The following is a 24,416-nucleotide window of genomic DNA, read 5'->3' on the forward strand; positions in this document are numbered from 1 at the left end:
TGTACAAGAATTATGGGTTTAAGAATAGACCTATATTTAAAAGGAACTATGGGATTTGTACATTTCCTGAAACAAGTGTTTTATATTATTTTTACAATGTGATGTAGTTAGCACAATGATCTGTTATTCAGTGTAGTTTGGTCTCTAGTGTTCAACGTTGCCACACTTGTCTTTTTGTAGTTTCATGGACGAGAAATCCCTCATATCACCATTATCCCTATTATGATTTAGGGATGATGCTTCATGTAGATTTAGAACAGGCAGTTATAACTGTCATGTAAAAGTAGTAAACCAAGATAGCATTTCTAATACAGTAGTAGGGTACAAAAAAAATCAGAATCATGCACCAGCATATGGCTATTGAAACATAAAATACACATTTTATTGGTATGTAATAGCTGAAAATAAAGTATTGTAACCACCTATGTATTTCATTATGTTTAAATATAGAAGGCAAGACATGTTGTTGGAAAAAGGTTTTGTATTTCAAATCAAAACAGTTATTTTTCCGACTTGTACAACAGTTGAAAAAAAAATTATTTTTTATCTGAATAAAAAAATATTCTCATTCGACTGTTGTGGTGATTTCTTCCCCATCTGAAAGTAATCACTGTACAAATGTCATGTCAAGACATTACTAAATCCTGTCATCTGATAAGTGCAATAATAAAGATATTTTAATAATACACCACAGCATTAAGCAAATTCCAGCAAATTCCAGCACTCAAGCCAGAGGAGTGTGTCCCAAGTACAGTCTTGCAATGGGTGCTCCATACTTGTGGGTCTGGCGTCATTAAGAGTGCGGCATGTCCTTTGCTCCCATAGAGGTGACCAGGGTCAAGGTCGTTAGGCACAAAACGGAAGAAAACAGACTGCAACAGGCACAAAACAGAAGAAAACAGACTGCAACAGGCACAAAACAGAAGAAAACAGACTGCAACAGGCACAAAACAGAAGAAAACAGACTGCAACAGGCACAAAACAGAAGAAAACAGACTGCAACAGGCACAAAACGGAAGAAAACAGACTGCAACAGGCACAAAACAGACTACAACAGGGACTATCTGAACTTGTCCATTTTTTTCCAGTTAAAAGTGTTTTGCGACAGTGAGCCCTATAATGCATATGACCAAGCACTTCACTACACTTTCTTGGGCACATTAGTGATGATGGGCTTTGGGCGAGTATTGAAGATGAGCTTCTTCTTGATGAGGGCGGAAATAAGAGTAGGTGGTGGGGTTCTGCTGGTTGATTTCCATGGGAACCTTCTCCCCCTGTGGGAGGCCAGAGTGTTTCATCAGGACAGCGAAGGGCTTCTCCAGTTTGACCACCTTCCCATAGAGGATGTGGTGTCCTACAATGAGCACAGGTACACCCTGGGGAGGGGACACAGGTGAGCACAGTAAAGACAAGACACAACATCTCTGAGTGGAAAGAGGTAACAGAAGAGTGTACTAGCACTGCATTACAGTGCCATGTTGTAGAGCAGATCTCCCATCAGGTTCCCAGCCAATCCAGAGTTCTACCTGGACATCATCTCCCCCTGGAGTTCAACCAGCAGCCACTCAGTAGGACCAGGTCCTTCCACACTGGACAGGGATGGATAGGGGAGTAGAAACAGATGTTCTCACCAAATACATAGACATCAAACATTTTCACTAAACATGATGAAATTCATCTTTCATACACTACAGCTGACTGATTGCGAGTGTCAATGCTGTCAGTCTCTCAACATATCGAACTCTGTTTATAACCATCTGACGAAATGAAATAGTTAGCTAGCTAGGGAAGTTATACTATCCTGAATGTTTTCATACTCTGCGACGAGACAGAAAAAACTTATCTGAATTGACCATGTATAAGAATTCAGATGATTGAGAAGTCTTACCTTGAAGTTTTAACTATTTGAACCATTGTGCTGCTTGCAGAAAGGTAACTGAAACACTGACAGGGGAGGAGAAGAGAGATGCAACACAGGCAACAATGAAATATTGTTAGGTAAATATAATGACGCATTAACGCTAATTCTGTCACTGACAAGTCCTGTTTGTTTTAAGATGAAACATTTTTATGTAATTCATTTCATTATTCTTTTGGCCAAATTTCATATACACAAATGTCAATTTACAAACAAAAAACACATTTTCTTACCCTACAAAAAGAAATTGAACTGTATTTTAAATACTCTACTAACAAAAAAGCTGTTATAAGCTGTTATAAGTGTATGTAAGTTATGTCCCTTAAGGTCCTTGTGTAATTGTAATGTGATATTGTAGCCCCTAGGTCGATTGTCCATTGTATATAATGTATATATACTTGTGTTCCCTCATGTACCTTCTGTATTGATTTGTTGTTAATAAAATAAAATAAAATAAAAAATCCTGTTTGTTTTCATGTTTTTCCCGCCACGAAGATGTACCACCTTCATCCGTCGCACATTCGCGTCACTTGCATGTAGTGGTTTTCGTTTCCAGTTCAAAGGTGTCCAACGTGGTGTCTGCTGTAATTCGACGTGTGAACATAGGAATTAATGTTTGGTAAAAGTAAAGAAAATACTAAAGAAAGGGACGATAAAAGTAAGCGTTTTCTTTAACTGTTTGTATGTGCATTGTAAATTGTTACATGTCAACAATATAATGATTTGCGCATAGGCAAGCGGTGTTCTTTCAGTGTCAAACGAGCAGCTAGTTTACCAGCCAAATTTTGTGCTAGCTAACGTAACGTTAGCTATCCAAGTAACGTAGCTAGTTAGTTAGCTAACTAACGAGAACTAATTAGCGTGCTATTTTTTTTAGTTGCTAAGATAGCCATTTTGTTGCTTACATGTTTCAAGTTATGACTTGCATCACATTATGACAGTTTAGTCGGTAGTTAACAAACGGCACGAGGCTAGCTAACTACATAACAATAATGACTTCCATGCAAAACTCTTAATCCTCTTAATTTTAGCATCTAACTGTTTTCTTAGATTAGCGACCATGGGGGAGTTTAAAGTGCACCGGGTTCGATTTTTCGACTACATGCCAACTGCCATCAGAGCTATGGCATTCAATGCCCACACAGAGAGATTGGCCCTGGGACGAATGGATGGGAGTGTGGAGATTTTCAACTTCGCAGACCGCTATTTCCAGGAAAAGGTTAGTAACTCATTTTATACATGTATGGCCTATTCAGAATGAAAATAAACATGATGCTTGATCCTTAGTCTACATTATAGCACACTTAAAAGGCTTTACACCTACCTCCTTAGGACATTGTTGATGCTTATTGTTGATTAATAACACTGTCGACAGAAATACACCCACGGTTGGTTGTCACACTTGCCATTAATTAACACTTGTTTTGGAATCTGCAGGTTATTCCAGGGAAGGATTCCCGGTCAATCGAGGCCCTGTGTTGGGTTGGAGGACGCCTGTTCAGTGCTGGCCTAAATGGAGAGATCACAGAATATGATCTGGAAAACCTGAGACCCAAGTACTCCCTGGAGGCATACGGGGGCCCCATTTGGACCATCACCAGCAATTCTCAGGGGGCACACTTAGCAGTCAGTCACATCTCTGTAATAGTGTCCTTTCAAACATATTGGAATTTGTGTTTTTCATGCTGACTTTAGATGGAATTGAATAATGTTTTTTTTTCTAATCATGTTAGATTGGATGTGAAGATGGGACAGTGAAGTTGTTTGAGGTACTAGAAGAGAGCATTCAGTTTGAGCGCAATCTGGACAGACAGAAAGGTGAGTGGAACAGAGTATTGATTCACTTGTCTAAACATTTGTTCCTTCCTTACATTACAACCTTTCTTGATATGTTTTGTCATCCTTGCTGTCAATGGGGTTGTAGCTGTGTTGACAACTGACCTATTCTAGTGCAGCTTAAACTGTGTAATCCTGTCTTTCAGGTCGCATCATATCCCTCTCCTGGCACCCCTCTGGCACACAGATTGCTGCTGGCATGATGGACATGATCCGTGTCTTTGATGTCCCGACAGGTGAGTTAAAAACAGCCATGTGAAAATATTGTCAGGCAAATGCTAACCACAGTGCATTTTTGATAGGTTTCTAATTTTGGACTTGTTTGATCCTGACCTCCAGTGTTTGTTGTTTCAGGTCGTGCTGTACAGAGGCTCCTGGTGGACCGGGGCTTTGGAGGCTCTAAGAGTCGGGAGACTGTAGTCTGGAGTGTAGTCTTCCTGTCAGACTATACTATCATCAGCGGTGACTCTGCTGGGAAGGTCCAAGTCTGGGACGGACACACCGGTACGCTCGTCAAAACACACCTGGTGACCAAGTGGGATGTGCTGGCACTGTCTGTCTCCAAGGTGAGAGGGTGTTCAATGTGATGGACAATTGCACTTTACCAATATTTTATCCCTCCTTCCAGATTTTTGCCCTCTGTTTATTAGGAGGTGCTAGAGAATGTAGATGTCTCTTTGATTGTCTGAATCCATATGTTGCAGGTGAACATGATTTGTTTGACCCAACTAATGTGAATTCGTAGGCTTGACTAGAGTGGAGCTTCCTTGTAGACTGGTTTGTGTGTGATTGACAGGATGAGAGCAGCGTGGTGGTGGGGACGTCAGAGGGTACTGTGATCCAGTTCCAGTTTATTGCTCCTACTCTGCAGCAGCAGCAGGACAAGGAGTGGGTCAGAACCAGGACCTTCAAGAACCACACGCATGATGTCAGAGCCCTGGCTGAGATCGAGACCGCCATCGTCTCTGGAGGTCAGTGCTAATGTTCAAATGGATAAAGGGGAAATGCTACTGTAGTACAACAAATGCTGCTCTATATTGACTGCATTACTAATTCTGGATACATTCTCTCCTCAGGTATGGATACCCAGCTTGTAGTGAGACCCCTCTTGGAGAAGTTTGATGAGAGGTCACATGCTTCGGCACTTCGCAAGATCCAGTTTCCCCATGTGAGTACAGAACTAGTAGAAATTACTCTGGTATCAGAGCTGTTGCAAATAATGTTAATTGCATAGATTGTGAATAGTGAATTCAACAGAATGTTCATATTAACGTTGAACAGATTGTTATAGAATTGCACAAAAAAATCTTGATTTCATCCTATTTGTACTGTTCTTTTCAGCGGAATCTAGTATTTTGTGCAAAGAAGGCAGGGCTACTGCTCTTCCAGTTCCCTGGCCAGCTGGAGCTGTGGAGACTGGGAGAGAGTGATGGACATGGTGAGAATCTCACTCACATGGATGGAAAGAGGGAGATGGGAAAATACAGTCAATATCATGCACATTATTGTAGCAACTTTTCAAACAAAGGGGAATGATTATCACACTTGTTATTGTTATAGGTATAGTTATTGTGTGCTGTATTTGACAACACATCTCTCTAACTTTCAGGGAAGCCAGGAGACAGCTTGCCTCTGAAGAGGAAACCTGAGAAACTCCTCCATCTCAAGAGAAAGGTAGGCATTTCTCCTGCATACAACTGTTTTATCACCTCAGTCTGTAGAACTATCCAAAATCACCTCACCTTTGGGAGTTTCATTTTAACTGATCTAATGACAGTATGCATTGAATTTGAGTGGCATAGTCTGAGTTTATGTAATGCTGAAGAAACCCTCCAACTGTAGTTTTGTTTTTATGTGATATTTGCCTTCAGGGTGAGGATCATATCTGCTGCAGTGCTCTGTCCTCCTGTGGAGGATGGCTAGCCTACTCCACCATGTCCAGTGTACGTCTCTACAGGCTGCAGACGGACAATAACGACATCAGTATAAGCAAGGTATAAACGAGTCTTGATTGTGGTCTCCATTATGTTAGATACACAATCAGCCTCCTCACCTACTTTATCATGTTTGCTAAAGTGCTTTGCTGATCTGCTACACAAATCCCATTTCATTGATTGACTAATTCATAAAATCCTGTTTATTCTAGTTGAATGTCATTTGAGCTTGTTGAATCTGAAAATAGATTGTGTGCTTTCACTCTCCCAAGGGACAGTCAAATTTATAATCATTCAGATAGTCCAGCTTTGACTGGGCAATAATTTCACTCTAATATTTAGACTAAGCATCCAGTAGATGGCACCATTTGTCAGTGCTTTAAAATATCAGTTTAAAATGCTAACATTGCTGGTTTAGCCCAGTCTTGTTCTCCTCGTACGTTGTTCAGTAAGATAAGTATAACAAATCTGTCTCTCCCCAGGTACCCAAGCTTCCAAAGATCCTGCGATCTGCACACCAGCTGTGTTTCTCTTCAGACTCCTCCAAACTGTTTGCTGCTTCCAGCCAATCATCAGTCCTCGTTATTGCCCTTAGCCAATCTGAGTGCAAGTATGTGCACACCCTCAAGCCTAAGTCAGGTCAGTGGATCATCAGCAATATTGGTTATCTGACCTGTCAACTGGCAAACTGCTTGCTGACACTGCAATGTTGATGTTCACTTAAAAACCAAAGCTTTGTGCTGGATAACCTAATCTCTGTTTTTGGTAACATGGCCTCACTTTGCTGTTTCCTTCTCCAGGATCCAGACAGCCCATTCACTTAATGACTAACAGTGTGGATGGGAAGTGGCTGGCGACAGCAAATAGTGACTGTGAGATCCACGTCTACAATGTACAGAAACTAAAGGTGATTGGGTTTTCCACTGATCCAGTCAAGCTCTACAGCTGTTCTGTAAGACTAAACGTAGCATAATCTGTTTCCAATGACAGCCTGTTTCCATGACCCTGTTCTTGTGTTCCAGCTCCACTGTATAGTACCTGTGTATGGTTCCTGTCCCAGTGCCATGGGGATCCACCCCACCACCAACAACCTGACCATGGTGCACGCTGACCAACAGGTAAACACCATGCCATCTCTCATACTGCCACTGCAGATATTAGTATCTCTCAAGTATACTTTTAACAGGAGTAATCTTGTTGAAACTTGTGATTTCTGCTGTAGTTTTATGATTTAGTACTCTGACACGTGTAGATATGCTGACTGTTCTTTGGTTCATGTCTATAGATATTTGAGTACTCCATAGTGGAGAAGCAGTACACAGACTGGAGCCGAAAGCTTCAGAAGCAGGGGCTTCACAACTTGTGGTTGGACCGGGACACACCTGTCACCCACGTGACCTTCAACCCTAAAAATCCTGAACAGATCCTCTTGCACGACATGCACATGTTCTGCATCATCGACCAAAGTCTGGTAAGAAACCTGCATCTCTCCTACAGACATCCTTCTTTTTTGTTTTTCTTTAAAGTGTTTATCCATCAATGTCCTTGTCATAGTGGCCTTCAGCAGTCCTTCTCGGTTGAGCCTTTTCATCTATTTAAAGGAACAGGGTTGGTTAAGTGGCCTGTTATGGGTCATATTGACTATCATTAGAATACACCTGCTTTTACTGGCCTGTGAGTTAACACTGTCACCCTCTTCCCTTTCAGCCCCTCCCTGACCAGAAGACCCAGTTCTACAATCAGATGACCCTCAGAAGCCTATCAGAGCAGGAGAGGCCCAGTCATCTCCATGCTTTCAAAATATGTAAAACCTTCCAGGTGAGTGTCTGTTTGGCCAGGTAGAACCCAAACTGGGACAATATCAGGATTCTGTTGGATATATCTTATATACAGTAGGATTGTAACGGTACACATTCGTACCAAACTGTTCGATGGGGGACCTTGGTTCAGTCTCTGAACCCAAATGAATACATACAAATAAAAACACTGCCTATTGTTTCAACAGAATAGCCTGAAACAATTTTTCAGCTTAGATTTACTTGAGGCATGGGTCTACAACAATAGCGTAGTAAATCTGAGCTGAAAAATTGTTTCAGGCTATTCTGTTGAAACAACGAGCCTATGCATAATCAAAATTATAATCTTAATTGGCATGTTTCAAACTGTCCTTTTGTGAGGTGCAGCCGGGAACTAATGTAGGTCTGTACCGTGGTGGGGGTGGTAAACCAGGAGGAAGATTCTCCAGTTTGGGAACATTTAGACTTCCTAGTCGATTACAAGGATGATTGTGGATAAAATGTTAACAGTATGTCTCCACGCTCAACAAGAATACCCTATGCCGCTGCCAACACCTCAAATATGTTGACACATTTACATTGACATCGCCCCAGTCTTCCAGAGCAAAGAAACAACACATCGTCTCCCCTCTGCATTCAAGCAGTTGATTTTGACCGGTCCAAAGAAATTACAAGATCGATAGGTAGGCTATATTTAAGAAATAAGGCACGAGGGGTGTGGTATATGGCCAATATACCACGGATACAGCCCTTAGCCGTGGTATTTTGGCCATATACCTCAAACCCCCGAGGTGCCTTATTGCTATTATAAACTGGTTACCAACGTAATTAGAGCAGTAAAAATACATGTTTTGTCATACTCGTGGTATACAGTCTGATATACCACAGCTGTCAGCCAATTATTGCATTCAGGGCTCGAACCACCCAGTTTATAATTATATATATTTTTTACAGTCTTTGGTTTATAGCCACAGATATGTGCCTCTTCTCTGTGGTTAAGAATAGGGGTTTCAGCACCTTGTAAAAGTGCTGAAGCCACGTTACCAGCTTCCCCCTTGCACCAAATTCAGCAAACCAAAGCCAACGTTTTCAAGGAATTGGCCAATGCTGTGTTGTGCTTATCATTGACCGCCCATCACATTACTCTGGAGTGGGAGATGTACCGTGCTACAGACACGCCTCCTTTTATGAGAGTCACAAGAGCAAATCTGGCACTGAGAAGAGGCAGTGTCATAGTGTGTTTGTAACCAAGTGGGAATTTACCACATACGACTGGGAAAAATCCACTTGGAACGGCTCTCCAACTGGTAATTATAAGTAGAGAAACTCGTTTATCATGCTGAGCACCCACTTCTCCCACATGGTGACCTCTGATGTCACCTACTAAGGAAATTGCCTCGTAACAGCATTTTCGGCTGTTAAATGCAACAACAATACACTATTTATAAAAGGCTATTTGTTTTTTGAACTCTTTAATTTGTTTACAAGCATGAAGCTGTACTTTTAGTTTATGGTTGATGCAGCTGGTTGGCCATTAGCCAATCTGTGTTTCTCAATGAGTTCAAATCACATGAATGCATCCAACTGGTGTTTATGACTTCACAACTAGTAAATTCCCACCTGGTTGAAAATTAGGGGTCTACCGATTATGATTTTTCAACGCCGATGCCGATTATTGGAGGACCAAAAAAAGCCGATACCGATTAATCGCACAATTTTTATATATATATTTGTAATAATGCCAATTACAACAATACTGAATGAACAATGAACACTTTTATTTTAACTTAATATAATACATCAATAAAATCTATTTAGTCTCAAATAAATAATGAAACATGTTCAATTTGGTTTAAATAATGCAAAAACAAAGTGTTGGAGAAAGTAAAAGTGCAATATGTGCTATGTAAAAAGCTACCGTTTCAGTTCCTTGCTCAGAACATATGAAAGCTGGTGGTTCCTTTTAACATGAGTCTTCAATATTCCCCATGTAAGAAGTTTTAGGTTGTAGTTATTATAGGACTATTTCTCTCTCTACCATTTGTATTTCATATAACTTAGACTTTTGGTTGTTCTAATAGGTACTTTAGTATTGCCAGCCTAATCTCGGGAGTTGATAGGCTTGAAGTCATAAACAGCGCAATGCTTGAAGCATTGCGAAGAGCTGCTGACAAACGCAATAAAGTGCTGTTACGAGCCTGCTGCTGCCTACCACCGCTCAGTCAGACTGCTCTATCAAATCATAGACTTAATATAATAACACACAGAAATATGAGCCTTAGGTCATTAATATGGTCAACCCCCAGAAACCATCATTTCGAAAACAAAACGTTTATTCTTTCAGTGAAATACGGAACCGTTCCGTATTTTATCTAACAGGTGGCATTCCTAAGTCTGAACATTGCTGTTACGTTGCACAACCTTCGATGTTATGTCATAATTACGCACAATTCTGGCTAATTAGTTCGCAACGAGTCAGGCGGCCCAAACTGTTGCATATACACTGACTCTGCGTGCAATGAACACGAGAAGTGACACAATTTCCCTAGTTTAATATTGCCTACTAACATGAATTTCTTAACTAAATATGCAGGTAAAAAAAAAAAAATACTTCTGTGTATTGATTTTAAGAAAGGCATCGATGTTTATGTTTTGGTACACATTGGTGCAACGACAGTGCTTTTTTCGCGAATGCGCTTGTTATATCACCTGTTTGGCGAAGTAGGCTGTGATTCAATGATAAATTAACAGGCACCGCATCGATTATGTGCAACGCCGGACAAGCTAGATTAACTAGTAATATCATCAACCATGTGTAGTTAACTAGTGATTATGTTAAGATTGATATGTTTTTTATGAGATACGTTTAATGCTAGCTAGCACCTTACCTTGGCTCCTTGCTGCACTCGCATAACAAGTAGTTAGCCTGCCACGCAGTCTCCTCGTGGAGTGCAATGTAATCCACCACGATCGGTGTCCAAAAATGCTGATTACCGATTGTTATGAAAACGTGAAATCGGGCCTAATTAATCGGCCGTTCCGATTAATCGGTCGACCTCTATTACAAATGCAGCTTCAGAGTGGACACTTACAACACATCAGTCCTGTCACAACAGACAATACCAGGAACATTGTGAATGCAGAACAATGTGAATGGCATTTAATTTTCCTGCTGTACCAAAACCGAACCATGACACCAAAACCGCAATACGTACCGAAACGTGGGTTTGGTGAACCGTTAGACCCCTAATATACAATAATGAGATGTTTAGATTCTATAAATGTGATAATGGGTAAAATCAGTTTCTTTATCCTCTGATGTGTTTCCTGTGTAGGACTTGCTGTCTGTGAGTCTGCTGGATGACCAGTCTCTGGTGATGGTGGAGCGCCCCCTCCTGGCCATCACATGCCAGCTACCTGCTCCCGTCAGACAGAAAAAGTTTGCCACATAAACAATAGGGAGAGGTGTGTTTTTTTGTTTGTTTGTGGCTGCCCTTCGATTCTCTATCCTTCTCCCCGAAGTGGGAACACATTCATTGCATTTTAAAAGATTGCGACTGCTGTGACCAGTTGCAAATTTCAGGAGCAGGGAAGGGAATTGGAGCACAGCCTGTCTCTACACCCCTGACCCATGCTTTGTAAAGACTATTTGATACAGTAATAAATAAAATATTTACTGTAATGTACAGACTTTTGTCATTTTTCGCAAGGACAGTAAATCATGCATGGTTAGGTTTCAGTGTAAAGTTTGTCTCGGGTTTAAGTCAATTTACAATAATGTAAATAGCAGACCATTCCTCAAACATACAGTTTATTTGTAATACACAAAGCAACATTACAGCACCAGTTTGACATTTGGATATTACTGTCTCCCTCATAGAAAATGGTTACATGTTGTTCATACCTCTAGCTTATTAGTTGTGGAATTCAGTCGTGTAGACCAGCTTATTGTTCTGTTAGAAGAGACAGCCTTAGAACCGAGCACCATTTGATGTACTAAAATCCAGATATGGATATTCCTAACCACTCACACCCGTCTTTCTGTCATACTAATGTTCATTTTTGGACCGACTGAGGGAATATACTGAATGGAATATGTCCTATTTCATGTACAGTCGATACAAACACTTTGAACAGCTCCTGTGTGTTGATGATGGGGTCATACTGGTATAAGGCCCGGCTTGCTCTCCCACCATGATTGACATGCTTTGACATGTAAGCAGAGTGTATGGATTGTGTTGGTGGTTCTGGGTCTGTTCCTCGTCTGTGTGTTTATGGGATCTTCATCCTGCTGGCCTGAAGGGTGAGAGGACCAACAGCAGCACATAGTCCTTATTTTCTCTTATTTCTATGAGATAAGTGTGTGTGTCTGGTTGTGGGGGGTTTCAGTGCATCTACTTTGATATTGTGTATAGAAAAAGGGTTGTTATTTTTTGAGACCGATCAAGAAAGGGGCTTTGTCTTGTTCATTTCTCCTTTTCAACCATAACACCATTACGTCTTACCCATGACTAAACCAAAGCATGTTTCTGTGTGTGTGTAAATCTGTCAAAGTATTGTTTAAAACCCTGCCTGCACCATTATTACAACCAAAGGAGTGTGCCAGTTGGAGAAGAGGTAGGAACTGAAGGCTTGGTTTCTTCCTTTCCCCCAGGCCAGACATGGGAAGTGTAAAGCACCGTAGGGTTGTCTGGTTGTTCTGTGTTCCGTTGTCAAGAGAGGTATGATATGTGGGCTCTGATAGCTGAGGTTCTGTGTTGCGGTATCTGAAGATCTGAGGAGAGGCGGCTCTGAAGAGACTACCAGCTTTTTACGATCTGTCAGATACAAATGGTTATTATAGATTGTTATATTGACCTTTGATAGCTCAGTCATAGCAAACAATATAGGCTATATTCTGTCCTCTTATTTTCCTAAATGGCATCCCAATAACACCTACCTCATCCCATGTGTTTGTGGTGTTGTTTCTCATAGGCCACTGCATTATTAGAGCTGCTTCCAATTCCTATAGTGGAGTAATGACAGGCATGTTCATGTAAAAGAGACCCTAGCAGTATAATTATGGAGTATACAGTACAGTTGATCACCACACTTACCCAAGTAATCCTTATAGTCCTTGTAGGACTTTTGCCTCATGGGACGTCCATCTAGATGAGAAATAGCACCTCTAGTTTGTGATTATGCCAGTTTTTAGAACTACATTAAATGTCTGACTGAATCGGACCTTACCAGAGTTGCCACGAGACTTGATGCACTGTCCCCGATTGGGGATGCCAGCGGCGGGGTTTCCTTGGTTGATAATGTGGCACTCATAGCCTGTGGGACAGTGCAGGGGCTCGTCACCATCCTCTGTGGTGCTGCAGGCCTCCGCTGGAGAGCAGGGGACACACGGGTCAGAGGTAAACTAAACACACACACTGATGGTGTTGCTTTCAGGTCTGTTTTAATGGTGATGTTCCAGGCTACTCACCCTGCAGTACCTCCTCTGGACCGTCTAGAAGCCAGCCATTCCCTCCCAGCCACCGAGGCTTGGGTTGGACCAGCCAGTCCAGCACTGGTCAACACAAACACACATCATTGGTAAGTTTGATCCTAATGATATCATCAGTATTTTACTGCATATCCTAGTACCAATGGTTAGAACTATGCCCACGCTATGTATGACCATGCGTGCTGTCATATGGGTCGATAAGTGTGGTTTTGTGTACTGTCACCTAGATCACTGGCGCTTACCTGGTGGTGGCTGCACTGACTCCAGACAGGCGTAGATGCAGCCGTTATAGCAGCAGCGCTTGTGGCGCTCACACTCTGAGTCAGAGCGGCAGCCGGGCACCTCGCAGGCCCGCTCCGGCAGCATCTGAGGTGGGGGTGGGCAGCGGTCATTCTTCTGGTGCTGCGTGGATTGGGACTGCTGATTTGGATACTCATAATCCTTAGAGGAGAGAACAGAATTACTTTGTTTGAACAGAAATGTGCAGTCTTCTATCCTGAGGCTGAAACAGAGGGACCTGGTCATTTTCAACACAGTGGGTGACTGCTGGAATCTTTGTGTACATACAGTAGGCCTACAAAGATGAATTGTGACGTGTGCTTGTCCTAACACCTTTGACCAGCAGGTGGCGGTAATGGATTTTTGTAACATACTTGTTGCAACATTTTCCATCAGCTTCTTCTGTTTGTTATATTTTCTGTGTTAAGCTATCATGCCTGTTAGTAAACACCTTGACCTTCACTCTAAACACGTAAAGCAATGAAGAACTGAAGGCTAATAATTTGTTCTTAGCTGCCTTGCTAGTTAAATAAATCAAATTAAAAATTAAAAGTCAAGGGGGAAACATTTTTTATTTATTTATTTTTTAACTAGGCAATTCAGTTAAGAACAGATTCTTATTTTCAATGATGGCCTAGGAACAGAATGTGAATGTGATACAGGAAAATATGATTATGTCAAACACACATTCTCCCCCTCACCTGAACAGTGGTGGTCTGTGATTTTCTCTAAAGGAGCTTATGAAACACTTACATAATCAGTTCTGTAATACAGCCATGGCTGTACTTACTGCTTTGCTCAGTTCAATAAACTTTTAACTATTTCCTTTCACCTATGGTGTGAACTACTTCTTGGAGGATTTCATATGTCAAACACTGTTTTATTCAGGTTTGTTATCACTGTATGTGATGTGCTTATAGCCATAGAGCTAAGGAGGTAGCTTTTGTGGGTCTTTCCTAATATTTTCCAAGTGCTATTACATAGAGGAGCTGCTCTGGCACAGCAACAGATACAGTGAGGTCCAGTTTCCAGTTGCAGTTGAGCTAGCCTACTGTACAGGGCCAGCCACACAGTCTCATTCTGAGGCTCACTCTGACTGCCAACACTAATCAGGATGCAAATGTTCCATGTAGTCTGGCCAATGTTAACCAAAGCCCATCTTTATCATGGAGCTCCAGACCAGACACTGTAATTTCAAGTGCACATCCTGCTGCTCTCGACGTGGATGCCCTGCCGGCCCGGGTAAGGTGTCCCTGTCCCTTTCCCCCTGACAGAGAGACTGTGCCAGGGGCCCTCTGAGAGTTTTTTCCCCCTCTCACTAATTAGATAATGGGCTTGCCGACTCCACGTGATCGTTAAAACTGCACTGTTTATTTGGCAGGCTAAGCGACTGCTCTTCCAAACCAACCATAAAAAAACGAAAGTAACTGTTTGGCGCTGGTGTTTGACACAGAATGCATGTTTGTAATAAACACACAAATAATTTTCTCTGTCAACTGCCAACCTGGTGGGTGGGGTGCCAGGTCTTACCATGGCTCAGTGACTGGATCAACATGTAGCGTGTGGCAACACACGAGTGCACTACTTTCTTTCCTTCCATGTCAGTGTGACTGCAGTAAAAGTAACACAGTGCTGACTTGGTTAGGTTATTGATCCTGATTTTACGCTAATTGACCATGTCTTAGTAACACGTCCAGATGTTTTATGCCCTTTACAGTGATTCTCCTTCCTCAAAATGAACCTTTAGAGCTTTTTGACCTGATCAGAGCTTGATAGAGTAACAGAGTTAAATTCAGGATGAGTTATCAGGCAACATCAGTGCTCTCTTCATTCAAAGAATCCGTGCTTTTAGCAGCTGTGGTCCACATTGGCCAGATTGGATCCATCATCTGTCAGATCTTCTGACTGTCCCCTGAGGGTTTCTAGGCCGAGCCATATTAGCCTGTCCTACAGTATGTCAAAGAGAAGCCAATCGCACGTCACAATGCTGTTGGGTCTACAAAAGGATTCTAATCATGTTTACAACTTTACAGGTAATGATTATGGGAGGCAACGTAGGCCATTCACTTTCATCCTCATGTCACCCTGTATCTTTACAAATGCACTTCAGACAACTCCAGGTTTAAAGTACAAGAGTGAGGTTGATTATCCATGTGTTTGGACAACGTGAGCTACAGTGACCATGGTTCATTATCTGCCCAGTTCCCATGGTTTCTCCTCAGATCTCAGTAGCAGAGGAAGTAGAATATCCGGTTCCTGTCTATCAGTCTGAATGCCAAGCTGCCCTACCATGTCCTGTACTGTGCCGTGCCTATGTGTCTGTTTGATGTTCAGTCCCACATTGTTTATTTACAGTCATTGGTCTCTTCCTGCTGGGCCACAGAGATGCCGGCAGACCTGTTATATTGATTACTTCCAGGGCAGTGTTTTCAAAGCTGAGCGATTCAGCAGAGTGGGCTAAAGCCATCAGAGACCTTATTTGGCTGCAGACTGTGATGTAAACTGTAATCAGGCCATTGACGTCTGTACTGTATCTAGTCCTTAGATCAGACACATCCTGATTCCTAGAACTCCAGGAAGCACACCACTCAGCTTCTCCAGTGAAACTATGTGCAATGTGATAGTCGTACAAATAGATGTATGGATTGCAATGATTATTTAATGATAGTCATACTTAAGCATTGACCATGTTATTTAGATCCATATCTCTTTCTTCTGTAATACAACAGCATCCATTCTCCACCCTCCTTCCCATTCTGAGATCCCCTGTGCTTAAAAGTTTTCCAGACCAGCCTTGCTCTAGCACCAGTTCATGTTGCAAGGGTAGAGCTAAAGGGTAGAGCTTCCCCGTTCAAGGTGCGGGACTCTAACCCGGAAGCTTACAAGAAATCCTGCTATGCCCTGCAACGAACCATCAAACAGGCAAAGCGTCAATGCAGGGCTAAGATTGGCTACACCGGCTCCGACACTCGTCTTATCTGACGCTCATCTTGCAAACTATTACAGACTACAAAGGGAAGTAAGGCTGCGGGGCCAGACGGATTACCAGGACGGACGTGTGCTCCGGGCATGTTCTGACCAACTGGCAGGTGTCTTCACTGACATTTTCAACATGTCCCTGATTGAGTCTGTAATACCAACATGTTTCAAGCAGACCACAATAGTCCCTCTGCCCAAGAACACAAAGGCAACCTGCCTAAATGACTACAGACCTGTAGCACTCACGTCCGTAGGCATGGAGTGCTTTGAAAGGTTGGTAATGGCTCACATCAACACCATTATCCCAGAAACCCTAGACCCACTCCAATTTGCATACCGCCCAAACAGATCCACAGATGATGCAATCTATATTGCACTCCCTACTGCCCTTTCCCACCTGGACAAAAGGAACAATTATGTGAGAATGTTATTTATTCCCCCTCAGGAAACTAAAAAGATTTGGCATGGGTCCTGAGATCCTCAAAAGGTTCTACAGCTGCAACATCGAGAGCATGGTTGCATCACTGCCTGGTACGGCAATTGCTTGGCCTCTGACCGCAAGGCACTACAGAGGGTAGAGCGTACGGCCCACTACATCACTGGGGCTAAGCTGCCTGCCATCCAGGACCTCTACACCAGGCGGTGTCAGAGGAAGGTCCTAAAAATTGTCAAAGACCCCAGCCACCCCAGTGATCGACTGTTCTCTCTATTACCGCATGGCACGCGGTACCGGAGTGCCAAGTCTAGGACAAAAAGGCTTCTCAACAGTTTTTACCCCCAAGCCATAAGACTCCTGAACAGGTAATCAAATGGCTACCTAGACTATTTGCATTGTGTGCCCCCACAACCCCTCTTTTTACGCTGCTGCTACTCTCTGTTTATCATATATGCATAGTCACTTTAACTATACATTCATGTACATACTACCTCAATTGGGCCGTCCAACCAGTGCTCCCACACATTGGCTAACCGGGCTATCTGCATTGTGTCACACCCACCACCCGCCAACCCCTCTTTCAGGCTACTGCTACTCTGTTCATCATATATGCATAGTCACTTTAACCATATCTATATGTACATACTACCTCAAGCAGCCTGACTAACCGGTATCTGTATGTAGCCTCACTACGTTTACAGCCTCGCTACTGTATATAGTCTGTCTTTTTTACTGTTGTTTTATTTCTTTACTTACCTATTGTTAATTAACCTAATACCTTTTTTGCACTATTGGTTAGAGCCTGTAAGTAAGCATTTCACTGTAAGGTCTACAGTTGTATTGTACTGTTGTATTCAGCGCACGTGACAAATAAACTTTGATTTGATTTCCTGCCATGACATTGACTGACTGGCTGAGAGGCTGACTGAGTCACTGGCTGGCTGACTGACTAACTAATTGACTGACAGCTGGTGAGTTTTGACCTTAATGTATAAAAGGATGGAATGTAGCCAGACATATGCTATTTTTTAATAGTTAAACTGAGACATATCACCCCCATGCAGGTGACTACCTGCTTCTGCACTAACTGTTTTACCATGGTGTTTTATCTTGATGGATGTTTGGACTATCACATGTTTATTATATCACCAGAGAGCAGTGGGGGTGCTTCTCCAGCCTGCTCTCAGCGGGGAGTTGATCATCCTGTGGGTGTGTACAGTAATGTCCAGACCATCCTCACATGATATCATCTGACTGGGATTAACGTTCATAACTCCTATCGAGGCCTCCTATCGAGGCCTCAGGGCTAAGTGTATTAACTCTGACCTACACAGAAGTTTACTCAAACCAAGTATGAAACAGACTTTACCACCTGTGGATTTCTTCCAGACTATTTTTTTTACTGTATGCCAAGGCCATATTATGTTTTGTATTTGTTATGCATATTTGTATTTTTTAAATCCTATTTATATAGAGAGTGGTATATACTGGCTATACTAGAGGCATTATAACCTATATTGAGTGCAGCCATCTTGGAATAGCCTAGTAAATTAATTTGGCAGACATACTGGAATGAGCAAAATTAGGATGCCTCTTCCAGTCTTGTTTGTTCTGATGTCTCAGCACACAAACAGCCCAATCCCATGGGATTCATGTCCTTATTGCTACCATTGATATGGAGCTGTAGCAATTAGATGGTAAATATAGATGTGCGAATCACCTGGGGAGGACATAAAAGTCCTGAGAGGCCGTGGCAGATGGCCCAGAAACAGAACAGGAATGCCTCCTTGAGAATGTTGTTCATTTACAGCTCAGCGTTCAACACCACAATGCCCTCCAAGCTCGTCACTATGCTCGGGACCCTGGTAGTGAACGCCTCCCTCTGCAACTGGATCCTGGGCAATAAAGATAAAACACCAGATGTCATTTTAGATTCTGAGCTCAATTTCAATTCACATATTAGGAATGTGACCAAAATAACTTTTTACCACAGAAAGACTCATTCATGCTTTTATTACAAGCAGTCTTGACTACTGTAATGCTCTCCTGTCATTGGTAAACTACAAAACAAACAGAATGCTGCATCACGGGTACTGACCAAGACCAGATGGAGAGCACACATTACACCGGATTTAAAGTCTCTGCACTGGCTGCCTGCCTTCTTCTATTGGTTTTTAAATCAATCCACTATTTTGCACCAATACATGTCAGACATGCTTTTAAGTTATGTACCCAGTAAGTCCCTCAGGTCCTCTGGCACTGGCCAATTAACTATCCAAAAGCCTAGGACCAAGACGTATGGAGAGGCAGCCTTTAGTAATTTTTGCCAGAGATCCTCAGGGGGCTGAAACTGGTCATATTTAAAAGAGATCTTAAAACTCCTTTTTAGCTTTGCTTTTCCTTAGGGTGCTTTTTTCAGTTTTTGTTATTCTTTAGTTTTTTTTATTCCCTTGTGTTTGTTGTATAGTAAATATTACTCTTTTTATTATTTGTAATTTTTTTTGCGAAGTGCATTGCAATCATGTCTGAAATGTGCTATATAATTAAATTTGGTTTGATGATTTGGACATCCTGACGGGCTGCCCCCAGGTGGTGAGGGTAGGCAAAAACACATCTGCCACGCTGACCCTCAACACTTCAGGGGTGCATGCTTAGTCCCCTCCTGTACTCCGTTCACCCACAGCTGTGTGGCGGCGCACGACTCCAACACCATCATTGCATTTTCTGATGACACAACAGTGTTAGGCCTAATCACCGATGATGAGACAGCCTATAGGGAGGATGTCAGTGACTTGGCAGTGTGGTGTCAGGACACCAATCTTTCCCTCAATGTCAGCAAGACAAAGGAGCTGATCGTGGACTACAGGAAACGGAGGGCCGAGCATGCCACCATCCACATCGACGGGGCTGTAGTGGAGTGAGTCGAGAGCTTCAAGTTCCTCGTCCACATCACTAAGGATTTTTTTTATTAATTTGAATTTGAATTTATTTTTTATTTTATTAGGCAAGTCAGTTAAGAAAAAATTATTATTTACTATGATGGCCTACCAAAAGGCCTCCTGCAGGGGCTGGGATTAAAAATATAGGACAAAACACACATCACGACAAGAAAGACAAGACAACACAACAACACATAAAGAGAGACCAAAGACAACAGCATGGCAGCAATACATGACAACACAGCATGGTAGCATCACAACATGACAACAACATGGTAGCAGCACAACATGGTAGCAGCACAAAACAGGGTACAAACATTATTGGGCACGGACAACAGCACAAAGGGCAAGAAGGTAGAGACAACAATACATCACGCAAAGCAGCCACAACTGTCAGTAAGTGTCCATGATTGAGTCTTTGAATGAAGAGGTTGAGACACTCAAACTGGACTTTTTTATGTTGGAGCTCGTTCCAGTCGCGATCTGCAGCGAACTGAAAAGACGAGCGACCCGATGTGTGTGCTTTAGGGACCTTAAACAGAATGTGACTGGCAGAACGGGTGTTGTATGTGAAGGATGATGGCTGCAATATATATCTCAGATATGGAGGAGTGAGGCCTAAGAGGGTCTTATAAATAAGCATCAACCAGTGGGTCTTGCAACAGGTATACAGAGATGACCAGTTTAAAGAGGAGTATACAATGCAGCGATGTGTCCTGTAAGGAGCATTGGGGGCAATCTGATGGCCGAATGGTAAAGAACATCTAGCCGCTCGAGAGCACCCTTACCTGCCAATCTATATATTACATCTCCGTAATTTAGCATGGGTACGATGGTCATCTGAATCAGGGTTAGTTTGGCAGCTGGGGTGAAAGAGGAGCGATTACGATAGAGGAAACCAAGTCTAGATTTAACCTTAGCCTGCAGATTTGATATGTGCTGAGAGAAAGACATTGTACCCTCTAGCCATACTCCAAAGTATTTGTATGAGGTGACTACCTCAAGCTCTAAACCCTCAAAGGTAATAATCACATCTGTGGGGAGAGGGGCAGTCTTCTTACCAAACCACATGACCTTTGTTTTGGAGGTGTTCAGAACAAGGTTCAGGGCAGAGAAAGCTTGTTGGACACTAAGAAAGGTTGTAGAGAGTTTAACACAAAGTCTGGGGAGGGGCCAGCTGAGTATAAGACTGTATCATCAGCATATAAATGGATAAGAGAGCTACCTACTGCCTGAGCTATGTTGTTGATGTCATTTGAGATGAGCGTGGTTCCTAGGATTGAGCCTTGGGGTACACCCTTGGTGACGGGCAGTGGCTGAGACAGCAGATGTTCTGCAGTGACTTTATACACCCTACTCATTGAGAGAGGTAGTTAGCAAACCAGGCCAAAGACCCCTCAGAGACACCAACACTCCTTAGCCGGCTCACAAGAATGGAATGGTCTACCATATCAAAAGCTATGGCCAAGTCAATAAAAATAGCAGCACAACATTGCTAAGAATCAAGACTGAATTAACATGGTCCACACACACCAACAGTTGTGAAAAGGCACTACAACGCCTCTTCCCCCTCAGAACCTCAACAATTTCTACAGCTGCACAATTGAGAGCATCTTCACTGGCTGCATCACCGCTTGGTACCGCAAGGCGCTACAGAGGGTAGTGCCTATGGCCCAGTACATCACTGGGGCTGAGCTCCCTAACATCCAGGACCTCTTTACCAGGCGGTGTAAAAATGGTCAAAAACGGTTCTCTCTGCTACCGCACGGCAAGTGGGACCGATGCACCAAGTCAAGGAACCAACAGGAACATGTGAACAGCTTCTACCCCCAAGCCATAAGACTGCTAAATAGTTCATCAAATAGCTACAGAGACTATCTGCATTGACCCCCCCCTTTGCACTAACTCTTTTGACTCATCACAAACGCTCTTGCTACATCTTATTATTTATCCTGTCGCCTTATCACTTTACCCCTACTGTACCTTTACCCCTACCACTTTACCCCTACCTAAGCTTTTCACTGTCAGCCTACACCTTTTGTTTACAAAGCATGTGACAAATAAAATTAGATTTGATGTCCAGACACATGTCAGGATCAGAGAATATCCCCCTAGATGTGATACAAAAACAGGTGTGTCTTACTAAGCAGTGGAAGTTGTGGTTATTGTAATGTTCTCCCCATGCTAGCAGATTGTTGGCATGTTTTTGGCCGTGCTGGCCAGCTGCTCATTCTGCTTTGCTGCTCTGGAGGGAAAAAGAGAGCTCCATCCTGTGTGCCTCTACATCCCCTCTCTCTCTCCACCGCTGTCTCTGTCTGCTGCTCTTACTACAGAAACCCCTCTGTGACAATGGATATGCTCTGTTTCTCTGTGTTCAGTCTTCTGCATGACCGTCTGTCACTCCTCCACTCCTCACACAGCCAGGACAGAGTGGGGAGGACAATACACAGGGGACTACACAGCATTCATGAAACCATGGTGCTGCTATTGCTAAAACCTCCAAACTACACCCCTCTGCCAGCCTGCTAAAACAGTGTATGTACTGTATGTCCACCAGCTTTACCTTCTCCCCCCCTCCACACACACACACACACACACACACACACACACACACACACACACACACACACACACACACACACACACACACACACACACACACACACACACACACACACACACACACACACACACACACACACACACACACCACACACACACACACACACACACACACACACAGTATTGCTGCAGTGAAGGTACTCATATCAGGTCTACACCCCACCTTTTGGTTAAGCCCTCTCTTTCTGATCCGCCGGGCACCTCCTGACCCACAGGACAGCACCAGCATGCAGAGCACCAACATCAGGGGCGTCCGGATGTGACAGCCAGGCATGGTCCTAACACTTCACTCCTCCTGCCCTCCTCACTCTGTTTCTTCTCTCTTCTTCTGTCACTCTCTGTATTCCTTACTGTATCCTTCTTCCTTGAAGTTTAGAAAATGTTCTCTCCTTTTCTTCAACACTGTGGTGTTCAGTCCAGTGCTTGGTATTCCTTATTGGGCCGGTGTTGAGGCAGTGGCTCCCGTGCTTGTGAAGCCAGCGATTACACAAGCTCTGCTATAGGACAATTATTTTTATCCGTCTGCGCAGGGGAAACTGCAGGGGAAATAAGAAGAGAGGAAAGGAAAGGAGGAGATAGAATTAATAGAGCCACTGTGGAGGGGAAAGAAAGAGGGAGATAGTTAGGGGAGTCAAGGAGAGAAAGCCAGCTGTCTGTGCATTGGTCTGCTGGCACGGCAAGCACATGTCTGCCTTTCACTGAGAGAGAGGGAAGGAGAAAGCGAGCGGGAGAAGGAGGAGGGAGCTCAAAGGAGGGAGGGGAAGAGAGAGAGAAAGATTTTCAGTATACTGTAAAGGGGTTACTGAATTTAGTCAGATCTGTATTTCATATTACAGTATTAACTATGTATGCATACATTTTACATAATGACTAACTTGTGGGAATAGGAAATGCATGATAAACTGTAAGAAAGTCACTGGAAGTGCCATGACTATGCATTCCTGAATAGGCTGTATGTTGAGAGGATAATGTAGGCATTCAACCAGAAAGAATAAAAGCATGTTTCGTGATCCAGAGTAGGGGCCACTCGTCTGTGAAATAGCATGTTCCCTCTCAAACTAGGACATATCCCCTCACCCTTCTCACTCCCTAAATCCCCTCTACCCCCTGGCCCCCTCATTCCCATATCCTGCATTGAAAGGGGGAAAGAATGCTAAGCCTGTACAAATCTTTGTCATTATTAGTTTTACAGGAGCAAGGCTTATGTCACAATGGGGCCCTAGCTATAGTAACACAAAAGAGAGAGAGAGAGAGAGAGTAGAGCAAGGGAGAGACATGCCTGTCTGTCCCCAGCGGAGCCTGGATGAGGTATAAGTTGGGAAAAGTTGCTTAAAGACATGGCTACAATCACCCCTGATGATGGAATGATGTGATGTTTCCTGCCAGGAATTGGGTACTGCATTGGCTCGATAGCACAGTTAATGTGATACAGTAGCTACAGTAATAACAGCAGAAACCAAAGACTATGGAGCTATGAACTACAACTATGGTAACATAACTCAGAGAGGCATAATGCATGCACAATTTGGAGCTCAGATCAGCAAGTGATGAAACTCTTTAGAGCACATGTGTCAAACTCATTCTATGGAGGGCCAAGTGTCTGCGGGTTATCATTCCTCCCTTGTACTTGATTGATGAATTAAGGTCATTAATTAGTAAGAAACTCTCCTCAGGTCTTAATTGAAAGAAAAAAACAAAAACCAGCAGACACTATGCCCTCCATGGAATGAGTTTGACACCCCTGCTTTAGGGAATGGTTGTGTCATGTTGGTTGTTGGTATATGCCCATTATTACATCCCCATAATACAGCACGGGTAGAGTTGTTGAGTGGTGTTTATAGGACTGTTGATTATAGCCAGTCTATATACAGCTCAGTATTAGACGTGGCTGTGCTCCATGCAGACAGCAGTCAGTCTAATTTCTACACCGTGGGGTTAGGGGGTCACCCATCACTGTCACTGCGACCCCAGACTGCCCCACCTTCCCCACACACCCTCTCCCCCCGTGGGACAGCTGCAGCCCCCTGCACGCCTGGATGCCTGGCACTCCCTCCCCTGGAGCCAACAGCTGCATGGAGCTACAAAACACACATCCCTGTGTCCAGTCCACCCACCAGCCTAAACCCCAGTACACCAACACAACACTTTGTCATGATCCTCCCATTCTACAGCAAGGACACTGAGGA

At 43.1% G+C, this 24,416-nt stretch overlaps 2 protein-coding genes and 1 long non-coding RNA gene across 4 annotated transcripts; 1 reads left to right on the forward strand and 2 right to left on the reverse strand.

The window, feature by feature from the left end:
* Positions 1-354: 354 nt before the first annotated feature.
* On the reverse strand, positions 355-2,432 carry LOC109889302 (uncharacterized). Its single transcript, XR_002255259.2, has 4 exons — positions 2,335-2,432; positions 1,889-1,944; positions 1,470-1,589; positions 355-1,376 (listed from the first exon to the last, which is right to left on the reverse strand). It is a non-coding gene; the product is annotated as an uncharacterized LOC109889302 (long non-coding RNA).
* On the forward strand, positions 2,421-11,170 carry LOC109889301 (U3 small nucleolar RNA-associated protein 4 homolog). The gene is made up of 17 exons (XM_020480642.2): positions 2,421-2,576; positions 2,969-3,137; positions 3,356-3,544; positions 3,652-3,736; positions 3,901-3,990; positions 4,109-4,320; positions 4,551-4,725; positions 4,831-4,922; positions 5,096-5,192; positions 5,364-5,428; positions 5,626-5,748; positions 6,171-6,327; positions 6,489-6,595; positions 6,711-6,806; positions 6,974-7,159; positions 7,396-7,506; positions 10,820-11,170. Exons 2-17 carry the CDS (start codon positions 2,979-2,981, stop codon positions 10,934-10,936), a joined length of 2,061 nt encoding a protein of 686 aa, XP_020336231.1. The 5' UTR covers positions 2,421-2,576; positions 2,969-2,978; the 3' UTR covers positions 10,937-11,170.
* A 108-nt stretch (positions 11,171-11,278) lies between these two features.
* LOC109888641 (WAP four-disulfide core domain protein 1) lies at positions 11,279-22,952 on the reverse strand. 2 transcript variants are annotated; one of them, XM_031822706.1, is made up of 8 exons: positions 22,394-22,931; positions 18,390-18,564; positions 13,218-13,416; positions 12,955-13,038; positions 12,714-12,854; positions 12,581-12,631; positions 12,424-12,489; positions 11,279-12,301 (listed from the first exon to the last, which is right to left on the reverse strand). In XM_031822706.1, the coding sequence occupies exons 2-7, from the start codon at positions 18,471-18,473 to the stop codon at positions 12,425-12,427; spliced, it is 624 nt and encodes a 207-aa protein (XP_031678566.1). In that variant the 5' UTR covers positions 18,474-18,564; positions 22,394-22,931; the 3' UTR covers positions 11,279-12,301; position 12,424. The 2 variants fall into 2 exon arrangements, with proteins under 2 accessions (XP_031678566.1, XP_020335389.1); XM_020479800.2 differs by lacking the exon at positions 18,390-18,564 and having other exon boundaries at positions 22,394-22,952.
* Between the last annotated feature and the right edge of the window lie 1,464 nt (positions 22,953-24,416).

This window comes from Oncorhynchus kisutch, linkage group LG4 (assembly GCF_002021735.2).
Source record: "Oncorhynchus kisutch isolate 150728-3 linkage group LG4, Okis_V2, whole genome shotgun sequence".
Taxonomy (NCBI): domain Eukaryota; kingdom Metazoa; phylum Chordata; class Actinopteri; order Salmoniformes; family Salmonidae; genus Oncorhynchus; species Oncorhynchus kisutch.